Source organism: Cibotium barometz, chromosome 56 (genome assembly GCF_041138505.1).
Source record: "Cibotium barometz isolate CiBa-2024 chromosome 56, ASM4113850v1, whole genome shotgun sequence".
NCBI classification, from domain to species: Eukaryota; Viridiplantae; Streptophyta; class Polypodiopsida; order Cyatheales; family Cibotiaceae; genus Cibotium; species Cibotium barometz.
The window spans coordinates 25,444,990-25,462,306 of NC_141101.1; the positions used below are offsets into that span (position 1 = coordinate 25,444,990).

Here is a 17,317-nt window from a genome sequence, read left to right on the forward strand (position 1 = left end):
CATAGCCTCTCACACTATGAACAGCATCACACCCTGACACATCCAGTGCTTCTGCATCACAACAGACTCCCAAATTGTCTCTCAAAAGAGAACTCGTATCACAGCACAGCATACCATACAGTCGACACACCTGTACCAACCCTCTCTACCTTCTAAGGAAACTATCCATCTCTGTCATGGATTCCTTGTCCCCTGCCCAATCAGTAGCAAGGCTGTACCAAACATGTGTCCATTCCTGTACCTTCTGCCTGCATGTGACCTATCTCCTGGAGAAACCCAAAAACATGTTTCCTCGAGAAACCTACGACATGTTTCCACATGAAACCCTTAGGCCTGTTTCCCTTTGAAACTTCTGGCAACATAGAGATGCCCATAACTGTAGGTCCCTCTGTTCCTTTCTAGCAGGAAGAAAACAATCTGCTCCATGAGCACGCAGCCATGCGAGCTTGCATCACTCCCATGCCAAGAAACATAACCAAGTGACCTGTACTTGCAGCCAAAAACCCAAGCACATAGCTGAATTTGCAGCCAAACAAAAACAGCCCATAAACTGTCCCAAAACAGTCCCGGCTATGCGCCTCCTTCTGCCCGCCTCCTTCCAAGAGAAAGAGAGCGTGAGGATCTGTTGGCTGGGCGCTTTTTGCAGCCAGCCCACCAGCCTCTCTTCCAAGCCAGTAAAGCACGTGTCTGTGCTGCATCTGCCCGCCTAGACCTTCCTGCAGGCCTATCCACTTTTCAGCAGAGAGAAAGAAAGAGAGAGAGAGAGAGAGAGAGAGCAGTTCTGGCTGTCCCTACGTGTACGCCTCTGTTTCTCCTGCAGTCCCCTCTTTCCAAGAGAGCCTCCCATGCCCTGTTCAGTCCAACGCCTCTGCAGTTGTGCGCTTCCTACAGCTGCTTGCAGCCCATCGCTTGCTTCCATGAGAGAGAGACAGAAGCACGAGAAAACCTGCTCTCCGTCCAGCACAACCTGCAGTCCAGCCATGTTCGTACACTGTACCAGCAGTCGTACAGTATTGTACCTGCTGTCGTACCTCCCTGCGTTGCCTGTACCAGCAACTGCAGCCGCCGCCGCCAGTACCTTCAGCATCCGTACGCTGTACCTGCAACAGCCGTACAGATCTGCATGAGTTCTCCTGTGCGCAGCCATCATAAGCAGTCCACTTCTCCTCCCTTCCACACATGAGAAGTTGCACCCTTTTTTCCAAAAAGCTAGAGAGAGGGAGAAAAGAGAGAGATAGGCCTCCAAAAGTGGAGTAGCCTCTAAAAATTGCTTAGGGGCCTCCCAAGTTTTAAAACTTTTGAAACTTTAATTTTTGGTCACCAAAGGTTATAACACCTTTTCAATTTAAAGTCTCTTTGCCCCCCTTCACACTTGGGGTTGTACACACATGGGTTTACTTTTTGACTCCAACCTGATGCCATTCACACTGTCCACCATGTCCCCGTGCACACCTGCATAGTGTCCAGAGAAAAACACAGGGTTGTGACACATGTCCTGAGTACAGATCTGCAAAATTTGGGGCATTTGACATCTTTCGAAAATTTCAGTCCTTACGGATTTTAGGTTTGTGGGTTTTGCAGATTTTGACCTAAAATTGCTAAAAATTAGCAAATTAGTTGCATTAATTTTGGGGTTTTTCACCATTGAGCCTACAATTGCAATATTGGCATTGATTTCAGCAGATTTGGTGCATAATTGCACTAGAAATTGGAGATTTTGCAAAAATTGGCACTATTTGCAGGTCTATAAGAGACATTTGCAGGCAATTTGGGTGTTACAGGCACATTTACTTGGCATTACAACATTTGGTACAGGTGACAATTGCTTTAGCAGATTTACTGGTGCAGATCCGGTTTAGATTTGGTCTAACTGGCTGCCTAAAAATTGGGGCTTTTCTACATTGAGTCCATTTTTGCAGCATTTGACCAATTTACCTTTGATTTTGCCGGGATTTGAGCACTTGCAGCTCTTACAGGTGTCAGCTGATCGTGTTTTTCACGGCACATGTATACATTTGTGGTTTGTTGCTGTATATGTATGCCATTGTGGATACTTTGACAGATTTGCATCATCGTGCACTACACTTGCAGATTTGGGACATGCATGTGTGATTCTTGTGGTGAAGGAGTTCCCTTTCAGTCCATTGATTATCTTGCTATTTATCTCCCGCATTCTTACGGTTTTACTGGGCATTGCCTACTCGTGGTGACTTGTGACAGATTTACTGTGTTGTCATGGCCAACAGTAATAATGACCTCTTTGGCATGCTATCTCAAGAGGACAAGCTCAATGGGGATAACTACCCTATGTGGGCTTATATGATGCGTCATGTATTGGTTGCTAAGAATGTATGGCTATATGTGGATGGCATAGAGGAGCGACCTCTAGCACCTGCTCCAGCGGTAGGTGAAGTGATTCCCACTCACCCTCCTGCAGGTCCACCTCCTCGTTCTCCTCCTACCCAGTTGCAGCGTACTTGGGATGCTAGGGATGCTTAGGCCCATGCGTTGATTGCTCTCTCGTGCCGCAGGCATATCATTCCGCACATTTGTTCCTGCACCACTGCAAAGGGTGCTTGGGATACCTTGGCGGCGGCGTATTCAGGTTGCAATGAGGCTCGTGTTGAGACTGACCGCATGCTTGAAGGTGACTCTATTGATCAGTACCTTACGCATGTGAAAGACCTACGAGAGCAACTCATTAACATTGATCAGGTCTTGACAGATGGCTATCGTGTTCAAACAGTTTTGCGTAATTTGCCTATCAAACATTTGGCACCACCACTATAAGGTTGTTGGCTGGCAATGCACCTAATGGGGTCACTTTTGGCAACCTTGTGACTCTCTTGCTCAGTGAAGAGCAATCCAGTTCCACCAGGAACAATATGATGTCTGTTGAGTCAGCAATGGTTGCTCCCTTTCGTGGGAATTGATCTGGGCCTAAACCTAGCCCATTGGATCCTCCCAAGACAGAGGACAAGCCTGAAAAGAAAAAGTGCTGTAATTATTGCAGGAAAACAGGGCACACCATAGAGGAATGCAGGAAGCGTATTGAGAGTGAAAAAAAGAAGAAGCTGGCATCTTCTTCCACAGGTGCAGATCAGGCCAATTTGGCTGCACATGTATCAGCCTTGACCATTACATCTTCATCACCTGCAGAGATGTCTTTTGATGCCGTTGCTTTTGATGACTATGCTCTATAGTCAGTACTTCTTGGTATGCATTGTCTGGCAGATGCATTTCAAGGGGGATTTTACTTGTCCACATGCCGTTGGTGATGCCTCATGGTCATTTATGCTTGTTGACCCTTATTCGGTTTTGGTATCCAATTGGTGGTTTGCCACAGACAATCACATCAGATAGAGATCCCAAGTTCACGTCCCATTTTTGGAGAGCATTGTTTGACAATTTTGGGACCAAGTTACACTGTCTAGTGCATTCCATCCACAAACAGAAATCTGTAATCAATTGGCCTTTGACGTTCTCAAATCATACTGCCATGATGAGCAGTCGAAATGGGAACATTACCTTCCATTGGTTTAGGCAATCCTAAATGATACTCACTCATGGAGTATTGACCGGATGCCGTATGAGGCAGCATTTGGTCTCCGGTTCTCATCTCTTTTGATGAGATAGGTTTCACCATCTCTAGAGGCCAACAAGACTACTGAAACATTTTTGGCGGAAATCATTGAGTCAGTTAAGGAGCATCTTGCCAAAGCTCAGGAAGTATACACCCGGCAAGCCAACAAATCCATGCGAGATGTCAACTTTAAGGAAGCGATTCGGGTATTCCAGTCGACAGCCAGGTTGAGGGTTGCTTACAACCCTGAACCTCTTCTAGAGGCAGCTGACAGCATGGGGTAGCCATATGGACCTTGTCGGCTAGCATCAAATTAAATCTAGGCAGCAGGTGAGGTCGTGGAGCAGTCGGCCAACAACAGGTGAGGTCGTGGAGCAATCGGCCAATAGCAGGTGAGGTCGTGGAGCAGACGGCCAACAGTAGGAATTGCGGTCGGCCAATAGCAGGTGAGGTCGTGGAGCAGTCGGCCAACAGTAGGAATTGGCAGCAGACTGTGCGCAGCATTAATGTTGGCTGCACAACATTTAATGCTGATTTTGGCATTATTTGTCCACTAGAACTGGCCGACCAGCAGCCTGAAGCCATATATAATTAGTCGCATAATTCTTCATTCATCATTCAATATTCAGCAAAGTTCATCAGCAGTTCAAGGAGCAGATATTCATCCTATTATCTCCAGGCAATCATTGAAGATCCTCTTTAGCATTCAGGCAGCATATGTGCAGTCCTTCAGCTATCTGGACTTGCATAAGTGGCCCAATGAGTCTTCTGCAGTGCCTCGGATTGGTGGATACTCGGTCGACGTACGGTCTTCCTCATCCTTGCGGTTGGCAGTCATATCACTTGTTTTCTCAAGCATTGTACAACATTCTCCAAAGAATAATATAAGCAAATACTCCTGCTTATGCGTGGGGGGGGGGGGGGGGGGGGGGGGGGGGGGGGGGGAAGGGGAGGGGGGTGGGGGCTCTTCAATGATGGGTAATTGGGACCCAATACTGTGTTGTCTACTTCACTTCTATTCTCTTCTCTCTCTCTCTCTCTCTCTACTTTGTGAATTGGATGCTAAAGATCTCACCACATAAAGGTATAAAGAAGGCCCTGTTATGTGTTACCATGATCAACCTCAGTGCATGTAATAGAAGCTTAGTCGAGATGTGAAAAGAGGGGATGTGTTAAAGATCATAACCTTGGTTTTCCCAAGGTTTAATGTGAGATCCCGCTGTGCACAAAAGTCGTGTAATGTGTCAAGATGCCTCTAGAGAGCCTCTTGAGAATCTGCAATAAGCACAATTTTATCAGCATAAAGTAGTATGGAAACAAGGATACTTCACTTCTATTATCGCACTATTATGATTGGTCACACACTAGCACGATTGTATGCATCCATTCTTGAGCAGCAGTCGAGTAGATGGGCAGAGAGAGAGGGCATTCGAGCAGAGGGACAGACAGGGTTCAGGAGAGGTTTCTCTACTCTTGACCACATCTTGACTCTGCGGGCCATTATTGAGGAGGGAAGGTCACATGGGCGACGGATTTATTGTAGCTTTGTGGACTTCCGCAAAGCATTTGATACAGTGCCCAGAGCCAGATTGATGAGGCGATTACAGGAGATGGGGGTACCCACAGAGCTCATATGGGGGATTATGGCTTTATATAGATCAGTTGCAGGACAGGTACGCACCCCAGAGAGGGTCTCTACTTTGGTTCACTCCACTATAGGAGTGAAGCAAGGTTGCCCGTTATCTCCTTCATTGTTTGGTATGTATGTGGATGAGGCCTCTGACTACATTGAGAGATTGGGGGACAGAGGAGCCCAGCTAGCAGGTACATGGATCCCACTATTGTTATATGCTGATGATATTGTGTTGATCTCTGACTCCCCTGAGGGTATGGAGCGTCATCTGGATGCTTTACATGAGTTTGCACATGATAGTGGATTGTCTGTCAACCTTGGCAAAACCAAGGTTATGGAGTTTAACACCACGCCACAGTGGGTTAGGCGATCAGCTCCCACATTTACATATGGGCAGGAGATTGTGGAGTATACAGATGCATGTACATATCTTGGGGTAGTATTCAGTGGGCCAGTGTTTTCGATGAGGAGAGCAACAGAGACTAGATTGACTAGAGCACATGCAGCCGTGGGTGGTTTGGAGAGGATGTGTTCGCAGGTTTAGTTTCAGGAACCTCGAACGAAACTTTGGCTTTTTGACACTCTATTGACATTAGCTATGCTTTATGGAGTGCAGATATGGGGACCTTCAGTGGGCCATCACAGCGCAGGCGGGTGCAGAGGTATGGAGAGGCCTTTGGTATCTATGATTGCTAGGATTATTAGAGCCAAGGCCGTGGTACCTCATGAGATTATTCGAGCAGAGCTGGCGGCTGCCCCTCTGGTGATTGAGGCTCTTACGAGATCAGTCTCCTACATACATGGCTTGTGGGATCTCCCCCGAGACAGGTATACACGCCTCTCCCTTGAGTCCTCCCGACAGTTAGCTTTACAGGGAGACACGACTTGTTGGTATGGACAGATGACATCTTGGTTCCAGGCACATGGTTTTAGCATGGACACATTGCCTCCCTTCCAGTATTCTCTGGAGGCACCCTCTCTCACTCTCACACGGACAGAGATTACCAGACTCATCCGCCAGGATTTAGTTCAGCTGGACATTAGGAGGACATGGATACAGCCGACTGAGGAGCTGGGCACGAAGATGGCTTTCTACAGAGAGCATTTTCTTCAGCTCACAGCAGATGGTTTTGTGACCAGACCCAGTTACATGGATGTACACTTGTCTCATGCAGTACGATGTGCTATTGGTCAGATTCGCACATCCACACACCATCTTGAGATTGAGATTGGCCGATATAGAGGTATACCAGCTGAGGCCAGGATATGCCGAATATGCCATGGGGAGCCAGAGATAGAGCTGCATTATATATGCCATTGTACTGCATACTATGAGATACGTGGTCGTTTCCACTGTTTATTTAGAGAGGGTTTTGGACCACTTTCCAGAGTCATGGGGTACCAGGACCAGAGGTGTTTGGGATTGTTCTTGCTTGAGCTGCGGAGATATAGAGATAGCCTGCTTAGGTGCACAGAGAGCCAGACTCAGAGGCACATTACAGACTTCTTTAGTCCAGCCATCACTGCGCCAGATGGACCATAGCAGCAGCAGGACATGGATACCGCCCACACCAGCGGTACACTGATTGATCGTGCGATTGAGCTTGGGTGGTCCAGACGCCCACGACTACGGAGGAGGGCATCCCAGCATAGACAGAGGTTGCAGCGGCAGATTCGGATTATTCTTGCGAGACATGCAGGACACCCAGTCAGGGTGCTGACCACAGAGGATATTGAGGAGATCCGCCAGCGTCCGATGCGGCACATATTATGAGATGGAGGCACCTCCATAGTGTACCCTCCCGTCCCACATGATATTGTATCCCCTCAGTGTATCCCCTCACTGTACTCCACTCACCTCCATAGCGTACCCTCCCCCTCACTATATTCACACCCTAAAAGGGTTTCTGTTTACCTTCCAGTTCCAGTTTCATTTTCTAGGTGCCAGTAGTATCATCTTTATTTTTCATTTTCTGGTTTTTTATCCAGACATTGTATCAGATCCACCATGATGTAACTTTTTGGTCTCATAGGTCATTATGGCCTTTTGAAGACGTTAATATAACATTTCATTTCTCTCTCTCTACTTTGTGAATTGGATGCTAAAGATCTCACCACATAAAGGTATAAAGAAGGCCCTGTTGTGTGTTACCATGATCAACCTAAGTGCATGTAATAGAAACTTAGTCGAGATGTGAAAAGAGGGGATGTGTTAAAGATCATAACCTTGGTTTTCCCAAGGTTTAATGTGAGATCCTGCCGTGCACAAAAGTCGTGTAATGTGTCAAGATGCCTCTAGAGAGCCTCCGGAGAATCTGCAATAAGCACAATTTTATTAGCATAAAGTAGTATGGAAACAAGGATGTGTGCTAGTGATACACTTCCTCCCCCTCCTCTATCAATGAAGGCCGAAATCTCGTCGATGTAGAGGCCAAAGAGAGTGGGAGAAAGTGGGCATCCTTGCTTCACTCCAATGGTATTGGAGATCTCCTCTGATAATGCTCTTGGGCATCTCACCCGTCCTATGACCGACTCATATAATGCCATGATCCCCCAAATTATGTCTGATGGTACCCCCAAATCCTAGACTCTTTGTAGTAGTCTGGCTCGAGGTACCGTATCAAATGCTTTGCGGAAATCCACAAAGCAATAGTAAACCCGTTGGTGTCTTGCTATGGTCTCTTCTATGATGGCTTGGAGGGTGAAAATGTGATCCAAAGTAGAGAATGACCTGCGGAAGCGCGCCTGCCCCTGATGCTGTGTGTCCATGTCTCTCTGCTAGTGTGTTGTGCTCAATCTCAAGTATTGACCCATAAAGTTTGGCCAATGTGTGGCCAATCATAATAGTCCTATAGTTGTTGGGGTCCATGGGATCCTCGGCTTTGTGGATTGGTGTGATGATATGGCTGTCCAGGTGGATGGGAAGCCTTCCGAAAGAGCCCGGTTGAACATATGGGCTAGGAGGGGTGTCAGAGTCTCCCCTGCATGGGAGATGTGCTCTGCCAAGAGATCCTCGTGGTCCTGTGATCGACCGTTTTTGAGTCTTCGGATGGCTCGGGCTACCATGTCATGTGTGAAGAAGGTGAATGTAATGGGACATTCATCTTGGACGATGGAGGGAGGAGGTCCTATAGGCTTCAACCAATTGACATGGAACAAATCATGCATGGTCCAACTAGGAGGTAGCTTCAGCTTCATAGAAACCTCATTGATCCTTAATAAGAATGGAAAAAGGTCCAAAGCTCCAAAATGATAACTTTGGGAATCGCTTGCCCACCTGTTTTAACCTTTGCTTCATAATCCTGAGATATACCTAATCTCCTTCCGAGAAGATCACATCCATTCTGTCCTTGTTGGCCTGTCGAGTATAGGTCTCCTGTGCTTTGAGATAGTCCGCTGTACTAGAGCCATGTCTCTTCGGGTAACATGTGAATGCTCTTGAGCTTGGCCAATGAGCCATGCCATTAATTATGACCAATCCATGAGCTTCCGCCAAGTTGAGTAGGTAGTCTCGATATGTTGTGCATGGTGCCATATCTGCCCTTAGTTTCCTCAATATCAACCTCCTGGTACATGGGGTCCTCTGTCACAAAAAAGGTCACCTGAACACTAGCAGTCTGGGCATTGAAGTCCCCTATAAGAAGGATGTCTCCTATCTTGGAGAACTCAGTTATGTCACTGTAAAGGGCCTGGTATGGTGAGTGTTCCCTGATGCATATGGGGATTTGGCTGGGGCGAAGTAACAAATTGCAATATATATGTCACAGGCATCCTCTGTCGTGACCCTGATCCACATGTACTGTGCCTTCTCATCCCGTCTAATCACCTGTATCGTATGGTGGAGCTCCTTTCTGTAGAGCATAGCTACACTTCTAGATCCCGTGGTCCCTCTAGTGATGCGTGGCTGCTAAAAGTCTCCTCAAATAATCTTGCATCTAGTCACAGGCCCCCATTACAATTCCAGATTGCAATCTGAAGACTGGGCTCATAGGTCGCGTGCCATCATTTGGCACGTCTCTGGGTGATAATCAGCCTCACGTCCCTGTATACTGACCATTTTCCGGACTTCCATGCCTCCAAGATGCGTGGCATACACTCCTTCTTGTGTACCACTTGTGCCGGAGTTAGGTCATCCACAAGGTAAATCTTCTCTCCTTTGAGGACTCTACTTCTTGCAAGGAATGCCTGTTTGGTTTCCACATCTCTAAATTTAATGATAAGGGCCCTTTCCCTTGTTGTGTCTTTACTTACCCCCCAAGACTCCACAAAGGTGGTATCAAGGGCTCCAAGTTTGCCACAAAGGGCCACGGCATCTTCCTTAGCTGATGTACCCTTTTTCCATCCCACTACCCTGATGTGTAGGGCTCTGATTTGCCTCCTTTTCTCTTCTTTCAGGGTATCACCTGATTGGGTCCCAAATACCCTCTGAAGGGCCCCCACCAAGGACTGGTGTATTTACTTTATTGAATGATGTAAAAGATTGACTTCCTTCCTTGGCTGGAAAACAGGAGCCTGAAGACGTCCGATTCTTGACCTTCAAGTTCACCTTGGCGTTAGCCTCCCTTTGGCTGTCCTGTCCCTTGGAGTGCTTCAACAAATTGTGAATAATCAGACACCTTACTCCTATGCGTAGCCCATGCTTATATAGGGCACATAAAGCTGGTTGGCCAGAGTTGGCCTGTTTATATGACCCACGACTGATATATATAATATATCACGCCTTGCTTTTGACATGGGTTCACACAGATACATGCTGGGTTGCTGCCCGCCTGCTGTCAGGGCCCCTAGGGCCTGGTTTACTGCTACTGAAGCCTTTCAAAGGCTGCCGACTAGTTCCATGGGTCCCATGTGGCTGATGCTTGGACATGGGGGCTTCCTTGGCCCCTAGGGTGGCCCACAAGGGGCTGCCCTTTATGTAGGCCAGGCTCAAAGAGCCTTATGGGGTGGCCCAACAGGCTGCTCCCTAGCCTACAGCCCTACATACCAATGGTATGCAAGCAAACAGGATTCTGGCTCCCTGAGCTAGTGTCCTAGGCAAAGCTTGATACTCCTCTACATCATTCTAGAGGGCCACACATAGTACAGATTGGCATTGCTCCATGTGTGGGACATACCATGGCCATATACGGGACTTGTACATTTGACCATGACTATCTAGTGGACTCTTGGTTGTCTCGTCCTAGACCAGGGCTCACGAAGGGCTAGTATCACTCCAAGACACTCCGCTTGCCATATAGATATGTCTACGTGGCATCCAAGCCATAGTCACAAGGGACGGGGGACGGGGACGGGAACGGGAACGGGACGGGGGACGGCCATAAGTAGGGAACGGGGACGGGGGAGGGAACGGCACTCAAAAAATACTTTTTTTTTAAATTTTTCTACTCTACACTTATTCTACTTTGGAAGTACATCAAAATGAGCACAAATTTTCACTAAAATGGTAAGCTTTTGAGTCATATTAATAATTAAGTAGATACAAAATGAGTCATGACTCAAGAGTCAGGAGTCAGGACTAAGCCTTAAGGAGGCAGAATACATGGATGGACTCAAATGAGTCAATGACAAAAAAGTGCTGAAGACTAGAGGCTAGAGGCTAGAGTTAAGTAGTAAGGCCCATGAATCATGATCCATGAATGTTCATCCACGTGAAGTGCTCGCCTCATGGTCATGGGTAGCTTGTGCCAAAGAAGCATCAAGCTCATCCTCAGTCTCATCCTCACTGGCATGTTGCTCCTGCACCTCATCCTCTTGTTGCTCTTCTTGTTGACTCATCTCCCACTCGGTGAAGGAATCTGCCTTCGTGGTCACGCTCTTGCAAAGCATTCGCAAGTTCGCGCTGACGAAGACAAGGTCATTGGTATGCTCTACCCCGAGTCGGTTCCTCTTCCTAGAGGCAATGTGGTTGTAGGTACTTCAAAGTTGCTCCAAGCAAGAGGAGCTGACGGCCTGGCTAAGTATGCGGATGGCAAGCTGTTGCAGCTCCGGTCCATCTGAACCAAAGTCCTCCCACCATAGAGTAGCGCCAACTTTGGAGCGGTCAACCTGTGCATCATGACAGCCATAGGAGCCATGAAATGACCTGTACATCGAAAGCTGGTCCCTGATCTTGCGCCTAACCGATGCATCAGGCACAAGACGATCCAAGATGATCCTCCATCCAGCGCTCACCTCCCGGTCGCTCTCTTGCTTGTTGCCTTGGAATTCTGGGTCCACCACATAAGCTGCTGCATGCAATGGAGAGTAGTAGGAATTCCACCTTCCTAGACACAAGGCATGGATCTCCTCGTATCTGTCTTCGTCAGGCACGAAGTCTTTCAACTTCTCTATCATGCGATCCATGGCCTCGTAGACCTTGCCTATGCATGGTTCAATAGCGTCTACAATCCTCAATAGGTGGACAATCCTCAATAGATAGTAGGGCGGTGGCCCGCGGGCCTTGTGTGAGAGCCTAGAGGCTTGGAACTTGGAAGTTGGAAGCTAGAAGAAGCTTGAGCCTTGAAAGCTTGAGCCTTGAGAGTTGTTTGTGCTTGTAGCCTTGTAGAGGCTTGTTCTTATATAGATAGGCAAGAGAGAGAGAGAGAGAGGAAAGCCTCAAGGGCAAGAGAGAGAGAGAGGGCCAAGCCTCAAAGGCTCAAGGCTCAAGGGCCAAGGCCCAAGGTCAAGCCAACAGCCATGAACGGCTAGAAACGGGAAGCGCAATGGCCAAAAACGACGAGCGCAACGGCAAAAGACCGCGAGCAACGGCTCTCTGCCGTCCCCGACTGGCATCCCCGTCGCCGTCCTTGTGAGAAACGTGCCGTGGGGGACGTCTGTCCGTCCCCATTCGCTGTTCCGTCCTGAATCGCCGTCCGCGTGTTCCAAGGAGCCGTCCCCTCCGTCCCCTGTGACTATGATCCAAGCGCGGGATGCACGTGACATCCTTGTTGTTATAAATCCCTAATTTCTCGGGACATGCGTGTTGGCCAAATGAAAGTTTAGTGTCATGTTTCCCTTGTCCTTCCAATATTGTTGCATTGACGTATGTATCTATACAACTACAAACAAATACGCCAAATAGTTGTGTCAAGATATAATCTAATGGCACAAAGAGTGCACCAACAAATAGATGTTAGCTCAAACTACACAAAAATACCGAGTTTCCAACCAATCCTATAAGAAATGGGACTCGAATAATTCCCAAAATTCCTAAATTTGTCTTATATGATGAAGAGTATAGTTCCTAAGAGTTATGTATATCAAATGATGGACTCTAAGATTATGTCAAGGCGGTCCATAGAGAACGATCTCTCTCATGACATCCAACTAAATGAGAATCATCATGAGAGGGAAATATTCTCTGCCAACCTCTCTTCCTGGCTGCAAGCACCATGATCCACTTCCTCCCCGAGTACCACCTATATCACCTGTAACTTGGATCAGCAATGGTCGAAACGTAGAGGTTCTCAAAGTGGCTAAGGAGACTCAATCTACACAATGAGCCGAGGAAAGAAGATGCTAAAATGTGAAGGCTGTCATGTCACTGCTTTGTAGATACGTCCATATCGTATATCACAAGTAACACATTATTTCACATCACCATGGTCAAAGATATCCCAGGGTGGACGTAGTTCCACAGGGTCTCCAAGACTTTGGAGTGATGGACTTCCACTAGTTCGATGGGGTGTAACCCAAGGACATGTTAGGGAGGGAATATGTTACAACCATCGTCCTTCAGGATCTCTATTAATAGGATTGCGTGGACTTTTGGTAACCTTAAATTCATTCCAATTTGGTAGGGTGAAAAGTAGCTGGAAGCCGTATGTTGTCTTTAGGCTGTTTGAGGACGTGGTACATACACATAATTGATGGAGAGTCTAAAGTAGATGTGAGTATCTTCGAGTTTTGTGTGAAAACACAATCTCTGTTCAGTCTTAGATGAGGATTGGACATGGGGGATTTGTGGTTGGAATATTGTACTGTAAGTACATGCATAGGACTTGTTTGAGCATTAAGTGGACTAGATCACGAGGCAGAGTTTGCTGCGGCACCAATGTTGATGGAGGCCCTGTTTGAAACAATCACTTATATATAGAGGGTGAAGGTGATGGATCAACTTCAACTCCCCCAACTTGTACTACAATCATCACAATAGATAGCAGCTAGAGGAGAGCATTCATCCTGGTATGGCTTAGTACTCACTTGGTTTCAGGGACATGGACTACAGATGGACCGGTTCCTTCCATTTTAGTGTGATCCACATTCCCCATACATTAGGCTTACACATCAGGACAGGAACCGGGTGATCCGATACGATTTACTAGGGCTATACACACGTAACACATGGATCACCCAGTAGGCCCATTGCATACCCAGATGTAATACTATAGAGATCATTTCATAAAATTCACAACAGATGGTTTCATACAGAGACCAGGTTATCGGGATGCCTTCATGTCCCATACTATGAGGATAGCCATTGTCCAGCTTAGGGTATCATCCCATAGATTGAGGATAGAGACTGGCAGAGGTGAATGGATACCCAGAGAGGACAGGACATGTAGACTCTGTCAGACGGGGGTTGAGTCGGAGGAGCACGATGTTTACTTGTGCCCAGTCTACTATGAGATCAGAGGGAGATTTCATTGTCTATTCAGAGAGGGCTTTGGACCCTTGTCCCGGATCATGAAGTACCCAGATCAGAGGTGCCCTCTTCCTACTGGAGCTCAGCCAACACAAAGAGTCACTACTTAGAGATCCTCGCCCCCAACACTCCTCCTCTCATCTTACCATCACCAGTTTTTCCCCTCACCGCAGTGGATACAGGAGCCTATACCACAGTGCCCCCTCACAGCAGGGCCGCAGGCCCATGGGAGTCACATCAGATCGGCCACACACTCTAGAGAGCTAGATGCCCTCGTCCCGTCGGGGATGCCGGCCACCCCCAGCTCATCAGCCCTAGATTCAGGAGATCCTGGCATGCCGTTGAGCAGCCTCATCCTCACAGCAGATTTCAATGCAAAAGATCAAGGCAAAATGAAATATCAAAACTAACTACATGAACACCAAAAGTGAGGGTATAAAACATTTCAATATAATTACCTTAATCTCTTGTTTAGTGGATTCTAAAATCCTCCAATGACAAGATGGGTGTCAAAAATCCTCTTCTTGGCAGGCTGGTTGTATTTGTAGGGCATGTTTTGGGTGAATTGCGTAGCTTTGAATCAAAAGCTAGAAAAAAGTTCTCTATGTCACTTTACAGCCTTCCTCTTGCAAGATCAATCCAAGGATGTAGATTTACTATGGGGTTAAATTTATTATATATAGATGATGTAATCTTTGATGTGAAGTGCCAAGGCTACATGAATGAGAGAATCGTGGAGGTATCTATGCAAGTTGTAATGGCTCATAAGAGACGCTCATATTCTTGTTTATACATGCTCCATGTACTGACTTCTATGTTTCTATTTCCACGTTGTTTTGGTCATGGTAGTAGGTGCTTTGTTACATTGTACCCCACCTTGTCCGGCTGCGTAAGGAAGGTTCCGAAGGTGTGAAAAGGATCAAACAGTATACGTGAGTATTTTTCTCAAACCAAACAAGCAATTGAAATTGCAATATTCTCTTTAATTTTAAGTTCTAAATCTCCTATCTCAGGGTCTTTTGTTACAAAAATTAGAATTAAGGGCTCATATTGTCACCTATTTGAAACTCAGGGAGAGGTTGGCCTTTGCTATTGCTGTTGTTCAAGCTTTTATCATCTCAATGCAGTCGGTTCCGTATTCGGTCTATGCTGCAAAGAACAGGCTTGTGTCCTGATGCAACCTTCTTTGGTTTGAGTTCTATGAACAGTCAAGCTGTAATCGATCTCATTCGACCATGAAGAAAGTGATGTGGGATTTTATCTTGATTGGGTTCTGAATTGGCTTATATGTGTGATTACAGATTCAGATATCTGGCCATGACTACCACACTAATGTCTGTTGGAGCTCTTTTGATCAATTGGATCTGCAATCAGATAACAGATTCTGGCTTTGGTAATGCAAAATTATTTTATTGTTTGAATAAATGCACCTTAAAACTTCATCCGTATGGTGTCAATTACAAGCATGTCAACTATTCAACAGCACAATCCAGGATATACATGTGCCTCCAATCTTGTGATGCCATGTGGCACTTCCTTTGGCGAGCACATGGCACCCAGGAAAAAAGAAATAAAAACAGTTTTTTTTTGGCCAATCTCTTAGTGCACACTTGACACAATTTAGTGATGTCACATGCTGCTTGTTTCAAGCATATATATGCCATTGTTTGTGAGAAACATGAAAGCTTCAAACGTTTAAGTCAGGAATTATATTTACTTAAATAAAGCAAATATTTCAATTTCCAATGGCATTTGGGTTTGTCATCTAGTAATCATGTTTTTTTCCCTACTTTTGCAAACGTTTAAGTATTTACTTAAATAAAGCAAATATTTCAATTTTCAATGGCATTCGGGTTTGTCATCTAGTAATCATGTTTTTTTTCCCTACTCTTTACTATTGCAGGACAGGGGCCGTCGTTGTTTATATGCGTAAACATTTTGACAGGCTATGCAGACTCACTTTATAAAGTTGTATCTAGTCTCATATGTGAGTTTTTTGCAATCCTTTCATGCTCAGAAACAATTGTGTATTTTACCAAAACTAGCGTAATAAGATGACACAGTGATCATAATATTTCACAGCACGCCTGTGGTGTGGGCAAAGCTTCCAACTCCATGTGAAATTGGACCAGCAAACAGGCCTGCAATGTGAGGAAAATGTGCCTTATGAAGCAAGTGTGGAGAATGTCTGGTTTTGAGTACATTGATTCACTTGCTATCTATTTGAGTGCACTAGACCTGAAGGTAGGCCACCTGAGGAGTAGGTTGCCAAAGGGGAGGTGTGGCAGTGTTGAAGGTTGGCGGAACGGTAAGAGAAGCAACGGCATAATGGGCAGGGTTAGTGATTGTTGAGGCAGCATGTGGGGCTTGTTGCTGATGAAGCTGATAGAATCCTTTCAGATAGTCAGTCTTTATCTTCATGTCCCCCCTTTTCACAGAAGGAACAATATCTCCTCTTTGGGCATTCCTGGATGGTGTCTCCCAAAGACTGGCTTATGGCACACCACAATCCCTTCTTGGCTTCTTGTTGGATCTTCAGTTCTTCAATCTTGAGTTGGAGCAGAGTGCTTTTCTCATTTTGAGATTTTTGGCTCACTTTAGCTGAGCCACTGGGCCATCTAGTGGTGTAGCCATTGGAGGTATAGAGCCCGCATCACGCTCAAACATGAGACGTGCATTTTCTAGTTGGGAGGTTAGCTCTTGAAATTCCAGCAAAGTGGTTGGTGGTGGCCGACTCTCCTGAATCTTTTGCAGGGTGGTCGTGGGCAAGGCCTGCGTCACCCATTGATGCACCAAGAAGTCGCCAGGGTAAGTCGGTAGGCGAGCCACTAGCACTGTGGTCCACATCATGGGTTCTGACACACTCCCTTGGTAGCAGTTGTAGTTTCCCAAGCTCCTGGAGAAGGCGGTCCTCATAATTACCAGGTCAGAAGGTGTGGAGGAAGGTGTTCTTCAAGGTCGCCCAGTCCACAAAGTGGTCAGTTGGGAATTGTCTGAACCAGTTGTCTGTAGAGCCTTCTAGAGTGGATGGGAAAAGTACCAAGAAGGTATCCTCCCGCTCAAGACCTCGGCTCTTGCACAGAAATAAACCGCCGGATGTGGTCATCTACATCTTCAGTGGTGGATCCTTTGAAAGTGGGGAGTTTGCTGGCCCAACACTGGAAAGGGGTTCCGGGCCAGGAGGGTTGGCTGGGCCTCCGGCATTGTTACCGAGGGTGGCATTACCAAGGTTGGCTGCTATAGGGAAGGGTGAAAGGGGATCCCTGGGAGGTACGTAATTGAACGTCCTCTGGCAATAATAGCATATTGAGAGGGGACTCTTGGCTGGGCTGACCGGACTACCACAAGAGTGTGTATTGGGCATTTAGAGGACACACAGAAAAGAGATGAGCTAACAGGACTCGAAGTTTTGAGTGTCCCATTGGTTGGCCAAATTTTTAGTGTACTTGTAGCAGGGTTGGTTGCATGGCACACTAAA

General features: G+C 46.6%; 1 protein-coding gene across 2 annotated transcripts in view; it reads left to right on the forward strand.

Annotated features, from left to right (window-relative positions):
• Positions 1–17,317, forward strand: part of SCY2 (SecY protein transport family protein) — a 119,843-nt gene that overhangs the window by 78,253 nt on the left and 24,273 nt on the right. Inside the window, exons 5-8 of one of the 2 annotated variants that reach the window (XM_086790984.1) lie at positions 14,692–14,771; positions 14,912–15,001; positions 15,141–15,232; positions 15,743–15,826. In XM_086790984.1, the coding sequence (XP_086647110.1) occupies positions 14,692–14,771; positions 14,912–15,001; positions 15,141–15,232; positions 15,743–15,826 (346 nt within the window). The remainder of the gene's footprint in view (positions 1–14,691; positions 14,772–14,911; positions 15,002–15,140; positions 15,233–15,742; positions 15,827–17,317) is intronic. The other variant, XM_086790985.1, reaches the window with a different exon arrangement.